Source organism: Streptopelia decaocto (assembly GCF_964273445.1).
Source record: "Streptopelia decaocto genome assembly, chromosome: 2".
NCBI classification, from domain to species: Eukaryota; Metazoa; Chordata; class Aves; order Columbiformes; family Columbidae; genus Streptopelia; species Streptopelia decaocto.
In genome coordinates, this window is record NC_138655.1 from 106087425 (window position 1) to 106107969 (window position 20545).

General features: G+C 38.1%; 1 protein-coding gene across 3 annotated transcripts in view; it reads left to right on the forward strand.

Moving 5' to 3' along the window:
- TPK1 (thiamin pyrophosphokinase 1) overlaps positions 1-20545 on the forward strand; it is a 306701-nt gene that overhangs the window by 45643 nt on the left and 240513 nt on the right. For all 3 annotated transcript variants that reach the window (XM_082046404.1, XM_082046405.1, XM_082046403.1), the window contains exon 2: positions 11706-11780. In XM_082046404.1, coding sequence (XP_081902530.1) covers positions 11706-11780 — 75 coding nt within the window. The remainder of the gene's footprint in view (positions 1-11705; positions 11781-20545) is intronic.

Consider the following 20545-nt stretch of genomic DNA (forward strand, 5'->3'; position numbering starts at 1 on the left):
AAAGGACTCTCAGATAATAGCGAAAGATGTTTTCTTCCTCATCAGTCTTTACCAGAACATCACTCTGGGGGCCTTGATACCTTCCCACCACCACCACTGCTTATGTGAGCTGTTGTTCTGACCACTGTCAAAGCCCCTGTTGCCCTTATGAACCTTCTGAGTGATACTCTGGACCTTGCATCAGATGCGCTCCCTTCAAAGTACAAAAGAATCTACTTGGAGAAAACCGCAAGAGTGGAAAGGTGGTATGGGCACAAATGTTTTCTCTGGCATCCAGCCCGAAGAGGCTGGACGTGTTACAGAGCCTACTCATCTTAGCATGGATTTTCATCAAAGCATGAGGTGAAATCCTCTGAGTTAATGGGAGTCTTCTCATCAGTCTCACACATTGTGTCTGCAGAGTAAAAAAATTGATGGTTGCAGAGATCACTTATAATTTGCACAACTCTCTTAAACTTAGTGGACCTTCTAAATACAAAAAACAACCAACTCCAAAGTCCATGGTAGTGTGGTTGAATGCTATATGCAGTTAAATAAGTGCTAAATCAGTACGCAAGAGTTCAGGACAGTGAGAGATACTGTATTTCCTTGGGATGACTGAATGGAAATAGAGAAACAGAAGTTTGTAAAGTTATCAAAGCTAGAATTTGGCCAGAAGCCATGTGTGGTTTGTAATGTTTGTTATAAGATCAAGCTGAGAAGCAGGAAGGAACTTTTGGTTTTTAGTATTGGCTCATTTGCTGGATAGGAGTGGGGTCTTCCTGCAGTCACATAATGCCTATTTTCCTCTTTCTGAAAATGGGACGTTACTGTCTGCACTTGCAACATTATATTGGAGTTTAGCTGTTGGGCTATTCAGCAGATGGACATAGGATTTTAGCGAGAGTGTACGTGTCTTGAGCATGGTAGACTCTGTATATAGGTCAGAGGGAGAGTTTGTTGTATGTGAAGAGGACAATCCATCACAGTAAGTGTACTAAGAAGGAATCAGGCTGAGTTTGTCAGTGGGAATACTGTGAGCAGCAGGAAGAATGAAGCATCTAAAATCCTCCTCTGTTGGATTTAGACACCTTACACTGTGCTGCAGAAGGTTATTTCCTCCTTTTGTGACTCCAGGTGCTGAACCTTCTCAAGATAGTGAGAGAACTACTCTTCTCGCCTGAAAAATATCTTACAAAGCCAGAGGTTATGCTTTTATGTGAAAGCATGTCACACGTTAGAAAGGAGGCAACAGAGGGTATATAATGTTATTGTAATAATATGGTGAAGTAATTGGAGGATTTATTCAAGGTGTGAAAGAGAGGTTTGGATGACTAAATGCTGGAGAACTGTGTCCAGATCAGTGGATTGCAGAGTCAGGCTTCCATATATTCCTCCTGTTTAACTGTTTTATGAAAATAAATCAATTAATTTATTTAACTTTTGGAGCAGGGAGGGAAGGATCTGCTTCCTTGAGAGAAATGCAGTGTCTGGGGAGGAAAGCATGGTCTTGACTGAAGCAGGATTTGGATGTGAATTCTTCTGACAGAGAAGGGACCCAAATGCAAGTCATTGACCTCCTGAGGGAATGCTCCAGCTATTAATCTGTGCTGGTAGAAGGTAGAGCTCCTTCTCAGTTTTTGAAAAGGAGATGGCTGACACTGTGAAGCTAGATCTATTAGTTATGCTCTGAGAACAGGTACTTCAGACTTGCCCTTCAGATGAGATCAGTAGAGAAATGTCTAGTTGGTGGATAGCAGTGGTCAAAGAGATCAAAGGAGGCATCAGGTTATGTCAGCCTCCTGAACTCCACATGTGCCTAGATGTGGATAGAAATCACACTTATGTGTGTAGGAGATATTAATGCCAATAACTGAGATGTCAGTGGAGTTCTTGGTGAAAGCAGAGCGGGGAATTTGAGTGCTGAGCAGTCAGGCACTTATGCATTCATGTGGCTCTTATTCTTTGGTCAGCACTCTAATATGTAAATCATTAGCTATCAAATTTTGTTAAACCTATAGAAAATACCCGAAGAAATCAGTTCACCATCAGTAAGTAAAATCAGATGGCATTATACTGTTTGCAGAACTGAATGTTTGCCATGGGCATTGGTGCTTTATACTAATTTTCCCAAAGAGACTACTGAATAACAGCATCTGCCTCCTGTGCTTTGTGATCCCTTGAAGTCACCTTAACTCAGACAGCATGCAGATTGAGCTGATGATAACAGCCAAAGTTCTCAAGACAGCTGGGAAGTTTGTGTGCCTGTTTGTATCCCTAGAAACAGAGACATCCCAAATAGCGAATATTGTTAGTATGATGCATTCAGACAATGTGGTGCCACATTTTTTTTAAAATGCAAGGAGAAGATTAATTAGACCTAACTATTAATCAGTTAGAAAGTGAGCAACTGTCTTTGGTTTTCTTTTAACATTGGAACTTACTTGGATAGTAATAGTAGTTTTGGAGGTACTGAAGAGGTTGGTCAGTGTTCCTAAAGTTTCTCTAAAGTTAATAAATGTTTCTATCTTTTTGAGGAAAAAAAAAGCCTAAAATTAGAAGCTGATGTTTTACAGTAATTTGTGTTTATTTTTCAGCCTGAAGATCAAATGGTAATTTCATAGATTCTCTCTTCATTTTCACTTTGATGTAGATTGAAACTCCAATCCTAATGCTTGGTGCCTAGAAATTTTAAACAGATAAGTCAAATTTACCATAATACTATCAGTATTTTTATAGCAAGCCTGTATGTCTAATTCTTATCTTTTAAGAGCTTCCAGTTGGTATTGAACTAAGAAGGTGTAAAATGGGTACTGTCTCAGAAGATGACTTGCCCATGAATAACAAAGCAAAGCATTCAACATATTTTTTTTTTAAAAGGTAGTTGCAGTGAAATTAATGCATTTTTAAACTTTATCTAAAATATGAAAGGTCATGTCAGATTCTACAACCTTAGAGACTTGACTTCCTGTTCTACAGAAAGTTGTCACTCCTGCTATCTTATTCCCTGTTCATCTCTTAAGCCTCAGCTGGCTCTTTTTTCCATGCTACAGGATGAATATCTGACTTAACCTTTATGTGTCTATGCCTATATCAGAAGTCTCTTTCCTTTAAGGATTGCTGGGCAATTTGAGTCCAACCGTTAGTCTTGAAAACCAGAAGAGTATAACCGATAAGGTAATAAGATTTCAGCTAAAAAAAGAAAAAAACATACTGCTTCCAGATAACCCTGAACTTTGGTGCGCTCAGGTTGAAATGAGAGTCCTGTTTACGCAAAGTGCAGAATAATGGATGGGTGCTCCAGCAACATCTCTGGAGATGAGCAACAAGGGTGTGAGGTAAACCAAGCCAAAGGCCTTGTAATAGAAAAGAGTGCATAGGTCATTGTTTCTCCCCAAGAGCCCATTAGGGTTTATGTACCCTGCTACCTCCCCGAAGTGACCGCTTACTTAGATGAATCTATTTTGAAACAAGAATTGGTAACGGGGCACAAACATCATTTCCATGTCTATGATTGTAAGAAGTGTGGTTGCTATGATTTATATTTAAATAGTTCTCATGATTCAGTTCAGTCGAATGTTGCCATGGGAAGTTGAATCCTGCCATGAAGTTTCTTTGTGATGCTGGACAAGTTATGTAAAACTGAGGATTCACCGCTGGGAACTGTGTGATCTTATTCTGCTTGACCAGACCGAGGTGTTTGACATATAAAGAGCAGCAGTCCCAAGCACTCCAAAATGGAGCTAGAGACTATAGGAGTTTGTATGAAAATAAGTGTCCCATCACGTATTGAGATGCATTCTTCACAGTCTCTAGACGAGCACCGGAATTAATTGAGAAGTTCTCATTGTAAGGCTTAGCACCCTTCTAGGATCAGCAGTTGTCAATAATGTAGGTGAGTTATCCCGTGTGTATGGCCGTGTGTGTGACTTATTGTGAAAAATTAGTTGTTTTGAATTCAGGCATGTAAATTCTTGTAGAGGTGTCTCCAGAGTGTTCCACATTGCAGCTTTTCAGTATGGCTGTTTGCACAAATCCCCTTTTCTTTCTGTCCCTCTTGCTGGAATTCGCCTGGAGAATTAAGAGCTGTAAAATATTTAAAAATCAATAGAACTTACATGAAAAAATTAACACTAAAATGCATTGACAGGGATAACACTGCATTTGCACAAAAAGCAGCTGGGTATGCATATTTGATTTATTCATTCAAGAACTTTGAGAACATGTTTGTAAGGTCTATGATCCTTTTGCATAATTTGTGTTGGTTTATTATTGGAGTTGTCACTCTTATAAGGAAAATTAAATGTCTTGTTTGGAGACTTGGGATTCAGTGTAGTAAAACGCAGCTACACAATGTTTTATAAGTGGTGGCTATAATTAATACAATAGTCCAAGCTTAACTGTTTCTCTGAATTAAAGCTGACAACTACCTTGTTAGCAAGAGCACAGATGTAGAGAGTGGATTTTACTGACTGACTTGGAAGAAGTTTTTTCATTTTCAAAGCAGCAGTTCTGCAGGAGTTGTGAAACTTTTTAAACATGAAGCATTTACATTTCAGAGTGTTGATTTGGACTGCATAAGTTCGAAATTATTCTTTTTAGATTCCCCACTATGGCAGCAGAGCACTGGGTTTCCCGGTGAAGGAAATTGGTGCTGAAGGAAAACTTAGTTCAGAAAAGAGAGCAGCAGAATGAGGAGTGGTTTTATATAAAGTGCATTATTTTTTCAGTCCAAATTGAGATTTTGTTCTGAAAAGTAACCTTATAAAAGTACTATCTTAGGGTGTGATGTTAAGTGCTTTTTATAGTGAAGATAAAGTTTTCGGTTAACATTGCACCCCCAAACCTTCCCTACAGAGCAGATACAAGTGTCAGGTTGCCTCTTAAGTATAACAACCTAAAGATAGAGCCAATTTTGATGAGTATAAGATTACAAAAATCTTTTGCTCCTTTAAATTAAGCTAATCTTGTGGCATTAGTTGTCTCAGTTTGGTGAAGACATTGCTTAAAATAAAAAAAAAAAATATAAGCCAAAACCCATATGCCTTTTGGTATATTTACATTAGTGTTTTATTTTCCATCAATAATATGCTTTTGAAGCAAGTCTCCTGCCTATTTATTGTGCTTTGCTTTACACTGCAGAGTGGTTTTGGAATTTGTAGGCCAATTGCCTTTTGGATGAAACTTTAAGATGTGCTCCAGGAGTGCTCACAATGCTCTCCTACTGCTAATGGGTGTTTAGTCTACAGGACCAGACTAGACTGAACCTGAACTCCCTCCCTCCTTTTCTTCCCAAAACAAGCACAGTGTGAATATCATACATTCAGCATCAACAGTTTTTCTCTATACACTCCATTTTCTTGTGCCATGCTATTTGTTAATGTAGGCATAGATAGTGCTCATAGTCACTGAGTTGCCAAAGATGTTCATTAATAAAACCAGAATCTTGTCCTGTGAGGCAGAAGTCAACTTTCAAGAATAACTGATACATTGGCAAGTTAATTTTCTATTAGGAACTGCATCTGAGTATGAGGTAGGAAACTACAGGTGGTGTTGTTCCAATGACTCTAAAACAAAAACTGAACAAAAAAACACATGAAGAAACCCTTTCAGGAAATGGGAGATGGTCCATAGCCTGATAGACTCATTCTCCTTAGTTTTTGCCTAATCAAACATTTACTTCATTTCTGATGGGGAGGCTGTTCCAGTTGAGTATGTTTGGGAAGTGGATGGGGGCTCTTAAAACAAGCCCTGAATGAAATGGTCCATTTCAATAAGCTGGCAAGCATGTCTGCAGAAAGTAACAAGTAGTTCTTCCCAGAGCATCAGTTTTGGAGTTAACACTTGAGCACAGGTGCTTAATTGGCAGAATATGATGTAGATTTGATGCTGATCCCTCAGACTCCTTTATTTTAGTTTTAAAATCCCACGTTCTCTGTGTTTAGATAACATCTGTGTATGTGCCGAGCATCTGTTTGCTTTTCCATGAAGACAAGGTTGAAAAAAAAATCAAACAACAATATATAGTCATTCATTTAGTGGAAACTCTATTCAGTGTTTTGGATTTTTTTTTCCAAGTGATAGGTGGAACAAACTGCCCATTACGACTGCAGGAAAAATGCTGATGAATGTCAAAGAAACAGCTAATTGTGGTGCTACAATTAATACGGCAAAATGGAAGATGTTTTACTAAGAAACTTTATGAGCTTGTAGTGAGCAGTTATGATACTTTTCTTTGTATTCAACGCTACAATAATTTTCTGTCTTTGAAGGCAGCAAAAGACACCATTTTATGATCTTTTCTGTTTCATTGATGTAAAACCAGGACACTTCAAGTGTGACCAGTGGCATTTTTCTACATTGAACCTTCATTTAAACAAGAATAAGGGCAACTTTAATAGAGCATTTTTCTTTAAATAGCTATGTTCCTATTTTAAGGGATATCAGTATGAAAAACTTCTTTCCTTAGCTGTTTGTTTAAAATTGTCCATTCTAGTTCATTACAATGATGTTGGGGTTTTTTACTGATGTCATAATTCATACCTTTATAAGATCACTTGTTAATTTTCCTGTGTTAGTGACATCTGCTTCACCAATAGCAGAATTTCGCATTCCAGCTTTTGTTTGACTTAGTAATGCTTAGGACTAGATTTGAGCCAATTTTTTTTCAATTTACACAGGCTATTAAGAAAAATTTTGAAGTAAAATCTGATATTTTCTGATTTTTTGTTAGGTTATATTTCAATTAAATAGGAGAGATTAATGTATTAATTAAAAACAAACAAACCAAAACAAAACCAACAAACAAAAAAACAACACCAAAACTGAATGCCAAGCCAACAGCATAGCAAGTCGCTTCAGTGATTTTGCTTTGGTGATCTGTAGCAATAGCCTTACCTATCTTCATGAAGTTCTGCATAAATATTATTTTGTTATATTTGCTGGTTTCATGTACTGCTTTCTTTATGTTATGATAGACTCCCACTAAATATAACCTAAATGGCATTATTAGAATCACAGTTTCAGTGCTAATTCTTCTTCAACAGAAGAAACTTCAACTGCCATATGAAGGGCTGCCTCAGCCTGTTGCTCCTCTGTCTTTTATCAGCATCACTGTTTCAGAATTGTGAAAAAAATGCCTTGTCCCTTCCCACATATTCTGACATTTAGGTAGGCAGTGACTGTTCATTTAAAAAATGAATCTGTGAGACAGGAACTTCCTGAGTGATGGGACTGGAAACCTAGTAATTTTTAATTTATTTTATTTTTTTTTTTAATCCTGGAAAGTAAACTGATATGAGAGCAGCAACATGAGCAGGAGGAAATTTTCAGTGGGTTCATGCAGAGTTTTACCCTCTCAGAAGCTCCTCGTTTATTTGAATTCCCACCTATGTGATCAGGAATATGTGTAACCCAAATCTCTGGAGTATCTTTTCAAGGGATCTTGGTTAGTATCTTGGATATCTAGATGCATTTCTACTAGTTCAGAAGTTTGCTAGAAACTTGTAACTGCCTTCAGCTCTCAACTTTCTAGATTAATTTAATATTTTACTAATGGCAAAATCCCTCTGCCCTCATACTACCTGTGCTAAACTTACCCCTTTGTGGAAGACCCGTAATAGATTATTGGACAGGAAAGGAGTGGCTCCCATTCAGGGAAGCAGTAAAGCATGAATAATTTTGCTTAGCAGAAGCACCTTTTTGTGGCTGAAGCTCTAACTTTGGAGTCACACTTTGTTAACACCTTGAGGCACGCCAATATCTTAGCACAGCATATCCCCCCATTGCGTGTTACCTCTTATGTTGTTTCACAAAGGCTGGGAATAGCACTGATCTTGTTTGAAAGTAATGAAAGATTTTTTCCCCTTGGAAAATCCAATAGCCAGGGTCTTTTCCACAGTATGTGGAATAACTTCTAGCCATATTATTCTAACACTGAAGGGAAACAAAGGCTTATATTACTTTATTGTCTACCAGAGTAAAGGTTGTATTTAAAATTATATATGCCTTTTGAATATGCTTTGTGACAGACATACAGCCTGAAGACTGGCATGTGGCAAGGAGAAATCAATAAAAAATGCATAATGATATTATAAATATTTATAGAATAGCTAGATGGGTGTAATATGACAGGTAGAAGCCAAGAAGGCTTTTAGCCAGTGTGTGCTCCAAAATATATTAAAATTCTTCTGAGTTAAAATGGGGTAAAAAGAGAATGCATAGGCTGTCAGAGATGTTCAGAAGTCCTTTCTAAGCAATCATGAGAAAAGCTTCATAAAAGAAGTGTGGCTAAATAAAAGTTGGAAAGCAGAGAAGGGAAAAAGTTTTCGGAAAGGACAAGGTTATTTCCTGATGGTCCCAGGGGGACTTGTAGGGATTGCTGATTGATTTGCAACCTAGGAAAGCAAGGAAACAGTTCTGTTTTCCCAGCAGGATTGAAATGATCCAGCTTTATTCAAAGATTAGGAATTTTCCTCGTCTGCTAAAAGTTTTTGGGTATTTTTAGTGTATTTTTGCATATAACTGGCTGTTGGTGTAGGCGTGCATCTGTTAATACATGCAGTGCCACAGGCAGAGTTTACAGATATAAGGTTTATAAGCAGCAAATAGGAAAACCAGCAGGTAAGACTGGACTTGAACAAATTTGTTTCCCTAAATGCAAGTAAAAATTTCCTGTAGTCATCCTTCTGTCCTCCTGTCCTGTAGAAATTAGGCCTTACTGTGCAGCTCATTCCTCTACAAGAGGACTTGCATTGTGGGACTTGGCTCCATTCATTCTCTGTGTTGGTGTAAACATCAAGAATAAGATGGAGGTTTTGTATAGAGGAATTTGTTATTTTCTGCTTGTGCTGCAGATGGCTGAATTTGCTCAGTCTGCAAAAGCTGCAAGAAAAGTACATAATGAAAGAGAAAATTATACTAAAAATGGAAGAAACTATGCAAGAGACAAACTTGTTCTGCCTCCAACAAAAGGCCAACAAAAGCTTCTTCAGTGGAAATATCCATATCTGAGGACAAGTTATTTTCGCAGCTGAATTCTTGCTTACAGAATTCCATTTCCCATTAGTCCAAACAGAGCACAATTTTGTTAATGGTTGGGTCAGGGTGCTAATTATCTTTGTGAAAAATGGATGGGGAGACAGTCCAGGAGATAGATGCTTCCTAATTTGTTAAGGGCTTTTAACGATAAATGGCCTTGAAGTAGATTTGTTTTCAAATGAATAGCCAGTAGAGTGCTCAGAGCAGTGGCACAGGGAGCTCTCATCAGTTTTTCTCAGAGTGATGGATGTTGCATATTCTGTCCGTTGACATAGTCTTTGCCATCAGAAGTCCCAATTTATTAAAAGTTTTTAGGGCAATGGTTGTAAATTATTGCAGCCGAATTTTATTACTGTTTTACATCTGCCCAGGATTCAGCCCTTTGTGCAGTTTTATATTAACTCACTGAGCACCATTAAATATTGACATTTGGGCTCATTTTCGTAGCATTAATCATAGCATTTTCTCATGCATTAATTGCAGTGGTCTGAAATGACTGGAACATTCACTATTCTAAAAGCAGGAGAAACAGTAATTTCCATTTCTCCGTTTTTTCAACCCATAACTGTGCTTAAAGAAAACGCCAAAACCCCCACAAACAAAACAATTAAAAAATTGCACACAAACAAGCAAAACACAAAAAACCCCTCCTAATTGTGTGTACAGGGAAGGCGTCTAGCTCTGCTTCTTTGCAACAACTGAACAAGAGCCAGCAGCTCTTGGAAGGTGTCATGTCTGAAAATCGGCCTCTGAAATCTTGGTGTGGACACCTCCAGCCAAACCTTGGCTTCGAAACCAGATCTTAATGTATAGCAAGAATCATCCTGATGTGCAAAAAAAAAAAAAAAAAAAAAAGCTAAAAATCTACTGCATTTTTATATGCTGATGTGGCTTTAGAGTTTAAAACAGACCCAGAAATGCCTTTTGTGATTCACCAGCAGGAATATGTTTACAGCGCCCGTGTCTATTTGTATTATTGTATCAGTAAAAGAACCTGTGATGCTTGCTGGCTCTCTTCAGTGGAGGGCACCACTAGGTGACTGTGTTTAATATAAGGAGTTGGCAGCCTTTCTCACTTAACCATCATTAGGAGATCTGCTGCTGAGGTCCAGTTTTGCGAGGCAGCTGGAAATTGGCACTTAGTTTGAATGTATTGTTTTCTACCTTTCTCTTAAAGTTCAAGGACAATGCTAAACTGTTCAGACTAAGCGAAGAAAAAGGCTTTTCTCACTCTGCTTTGTTTACTTGATCCTCTGACCTCTCCATTCTTTTCTAAGTAAATTTATTCCTCTATATATACATCAGTTAAATAGAAGTGTGGACTGTGTCAGCAAAGATGCAAGTGGAAAACACAATGGAAGGTATTTGAAAGCACCACCCAGAAGGCAGTGGTGATAAACATGTAGAATTTTTACAGGAGTAAGAATTATGTCGATCTTAAGTAGTGTTTCTCTTGATGCTTACAAAAGAGGACAATACTGTTGTTTCTGTTTTGGGGAACTGAGGCATAGAGAAACCCTAAATCACTTGAAAGGTGAGATGCAGAATAGTGGTGTCCCAATTCCTAACCCTCACTTCATGCTCCTAACCATGCATTTAATTTGTTAATTTGAAGATTATCCCCTCCCTACTCCTACTCCTTTCAGAGGCTTCACCACCTGTATTTTGCCTGGTAATGCCATACGGCTTAAGCTACAGCTTCACCTGTAGCCTTCTGCCTCCTGCTATACTGGATCTGCTCAAAAACCCAAAAGACTTTGTAGTGAAAGAGATTTCCTTTTTTTGGTTACAGTGGCTTCTCATGACCAAATAATACTTCATTAATCTGATTACCTAAGGATCTCAGGCTCCAAAGGAAACTTGTGTTCCTATGGAAGTGAAATAATGTGAATAATGCACTATAAGATTTACGTATTTACTCTTTGAAACCAAAGTGTGTCATATCATAAATCCTTTTATTTTAAGGCTTTTATATTTGTAGGTTTATTATCGACCTTCACAATGGACATATTGCTAGGGCAGGAGGCTTTAGGAGCCCATTCAGACTGTTGGATCAGTTCAGGTTGCTTGTAAATTCACAAAGATTTTTAGTCTGCAATGCCACCTAGATAACAGAGGCTAAAGTTTGCTTTTGCTTTTTAGTAGCTTTGATTTTAAGCTCCTTGGGTATGTCTTTGTAAAGCATCTACTGCTGTGGCTCTACCACAGGTAGAGCTTGTCATGATACAAAAACGTAGGCACAGAAGTAACTAATGGCAGCAAGAGTTCTGCATCCACCAGGAGACTAAAATATTGGACCTAGGTTACAGACAGCTTCATACAGCCTTCCCTGTTAATAGAGGCTGGGCTGAAGCTAATATCAGTAAATGCTGCATCTAGGCAGAAGCAGCAAGTAGGAGATTAAACGAGACATCTATATAGTTGTGGGGTCCTGTTGAGTATAACCTTCAGTGGGTAAAAGTCACTTATAAATTAAAAGTTTAGCAAAGCCCTACCAAGTAAAGGGCATCTAGTGATGTTCTGGCAGCTTTTCTATCAGAAAATGATGAAATCTAAGAAGCAAGGAAATTAGTGGAGTTGCTCTGAGGTGGTTGGACTAAAATTATTATGGCAAAAGCCAAACAAAGAAAATAAAGGGGGAAAAAAATCAATATTCTTGCTAATAAGAATCAACATTTATCTTACAGGAAACCTGAAGTTTTGCCTTCTGATTCTGAACCAGCCTTTCAACAAAGGTCATTTTCATTGCCTGTGGAGCAAAGGTAATAATAACTTACATACATTTTCATTTGCTTATTTACCTAGCTGCTACTCAGTTAAGGTATTTCATGTCTGTTGAATTGCAATGTAGCAATTTCCTTTTAACTAGAGGAACCTTCTGGTGAGGGCGTGAATCGGCAGAATATGTCCCTTGTTGCTGAATGCTGCAAATGAGCTGATTATGCAAATTCTGCATCTCTGCATTGCTTATGTCAGTGGGAACTTTATGGACTGATCTGTGTAAGACTGTAGCTTTTCAGAGGCATCTTAGGAATGATCATTGTTTTGCTGACAAAGTATAGTAGATCAATGGTGCATTTAAGAGTCTGGAAGCAAGCATTCCTTTAAAGGTCATCAGTGAAATGTGTTACTTTTAATCAAAATATAATGAACCATGTAGATATTATGTTGTGAAAGTGGTGGGAATTTGCATCAGAAATATGCAAATCAGAGTTCACTGCCCCTTTGTTTAATATGCACAGTGCTCATAATCATTGCTGGTATGATAGCTGCAGATTTACTTACATTTTGTGGAGATAGATATATAAATCTTTACAAGCTTGGAGCTTTTAATTCCTCCAGTGCAGAAATGTAGTCCTTCAGAACCTTTCTGAAAAACCCCAGGAACTGTCTCTAACTTGTTACTAGGCTGGGAACCTTGCAGAGAGATTCCTCTTAGCTGACTGGGGCAGATAGCGCTATTTGATTTCACTATAGGCATGAGGACTGGCAGGGGGTAGCTGTATGGTTAAAAGGAATTAGAGTAAGGGATGAAGCCGGAAGAATGTGTTCATATCACTTAATACCAGTAGACCTAAATTAGATGCCTATATAGGCAGAGGAGTGAGAAAAGAAGGGAGAGACTTACACAGGATGATTGAAAGCATCTCAACACATACTGTACCCAAACAGGCTCTCTCTCACCTGCAGTATCAGCAAGAAATGGCAGCAAGACACGCTCAGTGGAAGGGCTGTCAAGTGTTTTTTCCAGGTGTGATTCCACATATTTCGTTTTTAAAGGTACACTCAAAGATATATTCTGTATTAAATAGTGAAGGGAAGAAGGGTAAGTATTTTCATATTATTTCTTTCTCTCACCTTTCCTGTGTTTTGAGGTTTGAGATTAAAAAAGAAACAGCAAACCAGACATGCACAGTTACTGAATGGCACTATTTTGCATCTTGTGGTACCTTGCATGTATTGCTTTTATGCTGTGTTCTGGTAACCACAATTTTTGTCTGTCCTTTGGAATTTTACATCTTCCTCTTGCAATCAAACCTGTGCAGTGTGGTGCTTGGGGCGTGGAATGCTTCTTGCCGTAACACAAATGGGCCCTTAACTGTAGTGCTTCAGTGAAGGGTTGGGATAAGAAGCTGAATAAAATCAAGTAGACCACAGACTGTCTTGCTTGAGACTAGCCTCAATGAGTTCCTCTCCTCTGAGCATAACTGTGTTGAAAGAAATTACTAGTGCTGTGGATAGTTCTTCAGAGTCTGTGAGAGATAGAAGCAGAAGTCCTATTTAAGCTAATAAGACTTTTGCTAGTCCATTAGTTCCAGAAATAGGTGGGTATTTTCTATCTAAGTAAAATGACAGAGGAAGAGGATGGCATAGTGAATCTGAAATGTTTTGCTTCAAAACACAGCAGCTTCAGTAAAACTCAGTGAATCCAGGACAAGGTTTTGGCAACAGCGGACTGACAGTCCTGGTGGAATACTGTAGGTATCAGTAATCTTGTGCCTCCTGGATCCTGACTCTGAAGAAGTCTGAGCAAAGAGACAGTTGCAGGACTAGGAGAACCTGGGGTTTTTGGTATGTGAACTGAAAGAAGTTCTGAAAGAATGAAACATCCTTAGAATCAGTGCTTGATTACCAGCTGTGTATACCTGAGATTTCCTAAAGGAGTGATGAGAAGGAAACAACGGGGCTGTTGATGCACAGATTATTACCAGCTACACAAACTGGGGCGGGGGGGGAAAGGGAGAGAAAAGTGTAGAGTAAAAAAAACCAAAACAAACCAACATTTGACTGACTTCTCTAAGTTACAGCTGTCTTTGGTGTTATACTGAATACAGAATGCTGAGACATAAGTGTTGTTTTCAAGTAGGTTGTGTCCTATCAAAATAACCTTTCTCATTAGCCCCTGTCACTTTAGCATCAAGTGATAATGAAGGTGTGATGTGATATGTCCCGAGTTTAAAAAAAAAAAAAAAAAAATCACATGGAAGTGCGGCTATTCTAGGCTAAAATCATCCCAGGTGTAACTCCTCTTGACCTCAAGAAAAAGTGGTTGCAGCTAATTAACCTTTGTCTTATTACAGACTTGTATGAAATCTATTTTTACTGACATACTTTGAAAAGAACTATTTCAATATATACAAGTTTGCAGGAATTTCCTTACTTGTGCTTTATGAAGGACACTGAAATATTATTTCTTTACTTCCAGGGGACAACTTTTACCACTCTAACATATAAGCTAGATAAGTGACAATAGTGAGGTAGTAGAAGCTAAAGACTACCATTTCAGTCTATTGTATTAATTACTGTAGTAAACCAATCTAGAACATGTTCCCTTTGTGTTAGGTCCTATGTATACAGCCATAGAGTATTAGTCCTATCCTAAAGGCAGGATGGATTAAATGATGGAGAAGGGATAATTTGCAGAAGCAGAATAAAGAATAATGTGACAGAAAACACTGATAGTTCCCCAGTGGAGTTATTTGGCTGGCTATAGTAGGGAGCAGACGAAACAAAAAGCAAGAGAAATTTGAGAGAATTAGGTCAGTAAAGCAAAAGAGGTAGATGAAAAACATCTCACAGTAATTGAAGCTCATATAAGGAGACTGAATATGGGAAGGTGAGGTGGATGCAGAGGGTTGGGAATAGACTATGAGTGAGCATGAGGTTGGGAACATCCGTCAAACCTGTCAAAAGTGCTTTGACTGTAGCTGTTAATGCAGCCATTTTTACCAGTGGAACTCGTATGGCTTCCCTTGCAGTCCTTATCGTAATTGTGGAAATTATGTGGAAGAGGCAGGGCCCTGCTTTTCTCAGAGATACATATTCTTGTGTCCAGGAGGTTCCTATAGGGAAGAATGGATCCTGTGAGGCCTTAATAGCCCTGTCACATATCCTAAATTCCTGCTTGTATTTTAACGATGTTTCTAGCTGATGGTTAGAATCCTGTTTAACTCAAAAATTGGTAGGGAAAAAGTCCAATTTACATTAGTCTCTAGGGCTACTTTGCAAGTGGTTTCAAATGTAAATAGATTTTAAACAGAAATGACTCTGAGTTGAAGATCTGAAACTGTCTCTACATGAAATTTGATGAGTACAGAAGCACAGGTTTTAGTGGCTGAAAACAGAATAGGCTTTCTGGAGAGTAAATTTTCCTGAGATTTTGATTCAGGTCATTAAAATCTCTTTAATTGGAAATTCAATGAGTTATTTATGCCAAGAATTTCAGCAATGTGTAGTGATCGCAAGTGCTTCTGTTTTTTTGATGTCTCCCTAGTGAAGAATCAGGGAAAGGGAAGAATTATTGCAGTGCTAAGAAATCACCTCTGTAAAATTGTCTCAAATTCAGGATCTGAAAATTTTTTATTGTTTCTGAAAACATTGCTCCTACAAGCTATATTACTCAAATGATCCAGAATTGTCTTCAGGCCCTTACTTGATGGCTGTGCATTGTAGAGTACTTCCCATTCTTAAATGTTGACAATGACAGCTAAAAAAGGCAAGAAGTTATGCTCTGAAAAATAAGATTATTTCAAGAATCAGAGTAAAATGGCAACATTCTACAGCAGTCTGATGAGGTTCCCATCAGTGCTGTATTTCTGGGAATGGAAGGTTTGTTGTTAAATAGCATCTTTGGATTTGCTAGTGGAGAAAGGTGTATAACATTAGTGTTTTTTCCTTAGGTTCCATTTAACCTCTGGCTAGGTGTTCTTATATCCATGGGTTTACTGATAAATGCAGTTCCAGAGTTAAAAATATTGGTTAATGCAGTTCTGCTTGGCTGAAGAGGAAGACTATAACACTTGTGCTTTTTATGGTAATAAAACGCGTCCATGGGTATTTTTCAATTTTTAGAGTGGTTGTGATACATGAGCCACTGTGCGTTCCTTAAAAGGACTGTGATCTTTTTCTGCAAATAAAGGCTTTCCATAAGAGCTTTTAATCAAACAGAAGATGTTGAACTACTTTAAATATCAGCCATTTATACTACAAAATGTCCCTGGCTGATGTACAAGAATAAACTACCAACATCCTTTTGGAGCGGGCTGACTGATTCCTGACTTGTGGAATGTATATTTAATGTTTGACAAGCAGATGCGAAGGAGACATCTATGAGACTGAGCTGCAAAAATGTCTGCCCTTTAGGAATGCTTCCCTAAAAAGTCTGTTTCGTGGACCATTCTTTTCAGTTAAGGAATCTGGGGCCTACCTATGTCTCCTTATCATGTTGCACTACCAGCCACTTTTCTATATGCATAGTATATAGGCTTTTTATGACACTTTGTAGATTATGAACGTAGAGGGAGTCCAGAAAAAGGAATGTTGCTTACCCTAAAGATTTCAGCTCTATATTTTGAGGGGATCTATATACTGAGATAGCAGGAAGCATACTTCTACAGCAGCAGTGTAATAAATCTAAACTGTGTTAGATTTTCTTCAGGTCAACAGTATTTTTTTACACTACATCTGTTGCAATTGCTTATCCATAAATTGAGTTTTTTCAAGTTTCCATCTCTATCAATACCTATTTTACAACAATCAAAGTGCCTATTGGATTTGAAATAGTATCTTGAATGTGAGACAACTTCCCTGTCAAAGCCAGCCTACTGTTTGGTGAAAATGCCACTAATGAATGGATTGTTGGCACCTGAAGGTGCCTGCAAATTACAAAATATCTCCTCTTCCTGAGTAATCAAGTAAGGAAATGTGCTAATTTGTATCATGAATTTCAGTCATCTGTCTTTGAATGCCACATGCTCCTGTGCATTTTATATTCCATATGCTTTCCAATATAATTAGTGATTGATACTTTAAATGTCTTCTGTTGAGATCCAAGAGCTGGGTGTAAAGGCAAATAAGATATAAATACAAGCAGCACTGCAAAGCTTGGGTAAATATACTCAGGTGGCAGATTAGTTGGAACAGTTTGAATGTCTCAGAGCAGAGAAAAGGATATTGTAGTTTAATAACAGGAGGGAAATAACGTGACTTGGTGCCGTTTTTTCTTCTCCATGATTGATACTCTTTTCCTCCATTGTCTTTGGTGGTTGAACTCACCCACACTTCTGGAATTATTGGTATGTACAGCCATTCAGTTCTCTCTTACCTGTCAGCAATGAACTTGCCTTGTTGGCATATGCTGCACTTTTCCCTCACCTTTTATTTTCATTTCTACCTGAACTTACTTGTAATATATCTCAGATTTGTGCTAGACCCAGAATTGGCAGCTGGCATAAAACTTGAGTGAATTTAGAGCAGGTGCTATTAATAAATAGGAAAATGTTCATAAAAATGGTGATTGGGATGTCGCATGGACTTGTATGCTTTATTGCACTTTCCAGCAGGCATCCAGACTAGCAGTAACTCTTACTGCCGGCCTCAGCTAAACTACTCTGTTCTCCCCTGAGTAATATTAGACTCCAATAAGTCAACAATGAAGTTCGTTTTTCAACATTTGAATCAAAACGGGAATATAATTTCTAGTTTGTATTTAGCAACTTTAAATTTCTGTTCTTTGCGACTCGATTTAGATTTTAAAAATAGTTTTTTTTACAGCGGTGTGCCTGTTGTTTGACTGCATGCACTGAGTTAATATTAGTCCTTCAACTACAGGAGTATGGGAGAAGTTAAGTGTTCTTGAGAATAGAGGACCTACAATATACTTCAGGAAGAAGAAACTCTGATCCTGATTAGGGCTTTCTAACGCTATGCTTTAAGCTTGGAAACTAAGTACTGTCTGGATCTTAGAACATGCAGTAGGTTGCACTAGCAGGGATTTTGGGCCAAGCATTTTTCTAGAGCACCCTTTGTCCATGCATAATTTGATCTCTACCAGTTTTTCAGTGATGACCTGGAGGTTTACATTTATCTTCATAAAACTAAGCTTTAAACCCTAGAGATATACGTGTCACAAATGGGAGAATTCTGCTATATAGTTAGTGCCTTTCTGGTTCAGAATCAGGGCTCTTGAGAGGTAGCTGGAGAGTGTGGACATTTTGAAAAGTACATGTCATTGAGCTTTGTGAATTTTTAGATAGCTATTGGCAAATCTGAGAGAACAGAGCCGACTTCCTAGGCCTTTTGCACAATTCAAGTTCCCTCACCATAGTAATAGCTGTGATAGAATGAGGTCTTCAGCTAATTTTTGAGACATACTAGGCTGCATTTTGTTGTTGTTGTTGATTTTAATTCTCTGCATATCCAGCAACAGGAAATTCTGAGATCTTGTTGGAGGTTTTGATTGTGGGGTGAGAATAAAACCCTGGCAGATGTATTGTTAACCTCCTCTTCCCCCCACTTCCCCCGCTTGCCCCTCCCTCTTCCCCCTTCCCACTAAGGACAGGCAATCAGGAGGAAAAGAAGGACAGAGAGAAGAGAGTTGGAAAAATTAAAAATGTTTTACTAATGCTCCTAATAAGAATAGAGAAAATAATACAAAATATGCAAAACCAATCTTGAAAGTCTCAGCAACTGCAGAGCCGGCACCCAGAGTCCTGGACTGAACTCTGCAGCCAAGCGGAGCTGGATTCAGTCTCTCACTAGGCCTCAGTTCGCAGGGACGACTCGCAAGGCCCTCTCCTAATGTCGGCCATAAGCAAAAGGGAAAAAAAGGGACGAGATCCTTGTGATCTCTCACTTTTATATGAAGTATTCACATGAATGGAATGTTATACACAGTTGGTCAGTTTCTTGGTCACCTGTTTCTCGCTGCCCCTCTCGCGAGATGTCCATCCATGCTTATCAATAACTTCACATTCCATTGCTATGTTTACCAAAACATGTGTCTGGTTCTCCAGGAAAATGCAGCTAATATGAAGGCTTTAGCTGACAGGCAAATTCACTAAAAGAGAAACTTGTTTTTTAACAAAACCAGGACAGATCTAAAAGGAATTTTTGTTTGTTTGATGGATTTGAGATTTTCTTTGAAAAATGAAAAAAAAAAGTAATTAAGATCTCCCTCTGTAATGTTTTGAAAAGCTAAACCCCACTGAGCCGAAGTTCAGTGTAACAGAACAATAGAGAATTACTTGAAGTACTAGTGAAAGGCATAACAGATGACTACAGCACAAGGAAAAAAAAGAAAAGGAGGTTATTCCAGTGCTTTTTTTCTATTGAGCTGGGATGCAAATCCCCTTGGGGGAATTCTGTTGTTGCAAGTTTTGCTATGTAGAAGCCTTTGATGTCATCATACTATATATCCTGTTACCATGATGTTTCCCAGAGAACAGTTGAAAGAAGCAGCTGTGGAAAATATTTTCAGGAGGATGCTTTAGAGCACCCCAAGCAAAAGGGGTAGCATAAGGCAATTGAAAAACAATATGATTAATAGCTCGTTTTGTTACTGACTCAACAAGAGAAATGGTCCTGGGAATGAACCCAGGGAGCAGGGGTGAATGCATGAGGTTAGCATAAGTAAAACCATGACAGGAAAGAGCAGATTCTTAATCCCATAAAAGGAACACTTGGATTTTCACTGCCTAAGGCTACACAGTGGTAAGTGTTTAAAAAGATTGTTTCTCTGGGAGTCACTTCAAGGCAAAGGTATTATTTTCATAGCTAGAGCTTAGCATGAATCCGTTACTAGTAGTGAAGATGTAAAGTCTTGTAAAAGATGGATGTTATCTGGGATTGCTCATGTCAGAGTCTTCTCACTGGCTGCAGTGTCCTTTGGATCCAAACATTCTTTTTACAGTCTTCCTTCTCTTCTCATTCTAGGGTTGCTTTAGGGCTGAGAAACATTTATTATTTTTGTTGTTTCATTTTTTTTTAATTGTTTTTAAATGCCCACACTGGCACAAACACCTCACCAGTAATCTTGGTCCAGTGTTTATTTCAGATGGTGATTGCTTTTTAAAAGTGGATCTCCTCTTTTTAATTTCCCTAAATCTAGTTATGTGTTTCCAGCCTTTGAATATTAAAAGTTTTGATTACTTTATTGGCATGATTGTAATAATATTGAGTAACTCATCCAGTAAACAGTTTAACTCCCCTGTAATAAATTGAGACTATACTAGTATTGATTGGTTCCTTGGCTGATGGAGTGTGCATCCTTCACTGTCTTCAGTGCCTGAAAGGACATTAATAGTTTGAGAACATGGATTTTGACTTGCTGGTTTTCTCATCTAGATGGTTTGCATACTGTCTTGTGCTCACCCATATCAAGTATTAAAATTGGACTTTAATTTAAGTCAGAAAATAGTTAATTTTTCTGCTCCACCCTCTCTGCTTTTTTTGTACAGGTAGGCTGTTTTGTTAGATTATAGCAGGACATAAAGATTACAGTAAAAATACTATGTGGATTTACATTTTGAAAACAGCATGGTGAATTTTTCTATAATGTGTGATTGGTTAGATAGCTTGCCACAGGACATACCATAGAAGTTCTAAAATGATTGATGGACTCATTTCAAAGGTGTCAAAGACAGCTTTCTCTGTGATCCTTTCTGGTTTTGTTAGCTGCCTTCTGTAGCATCAATACTTCTAAGTTTCTTTAATGTATTTTGGTGTTCTGTTGTTCAAAATGGCTGCG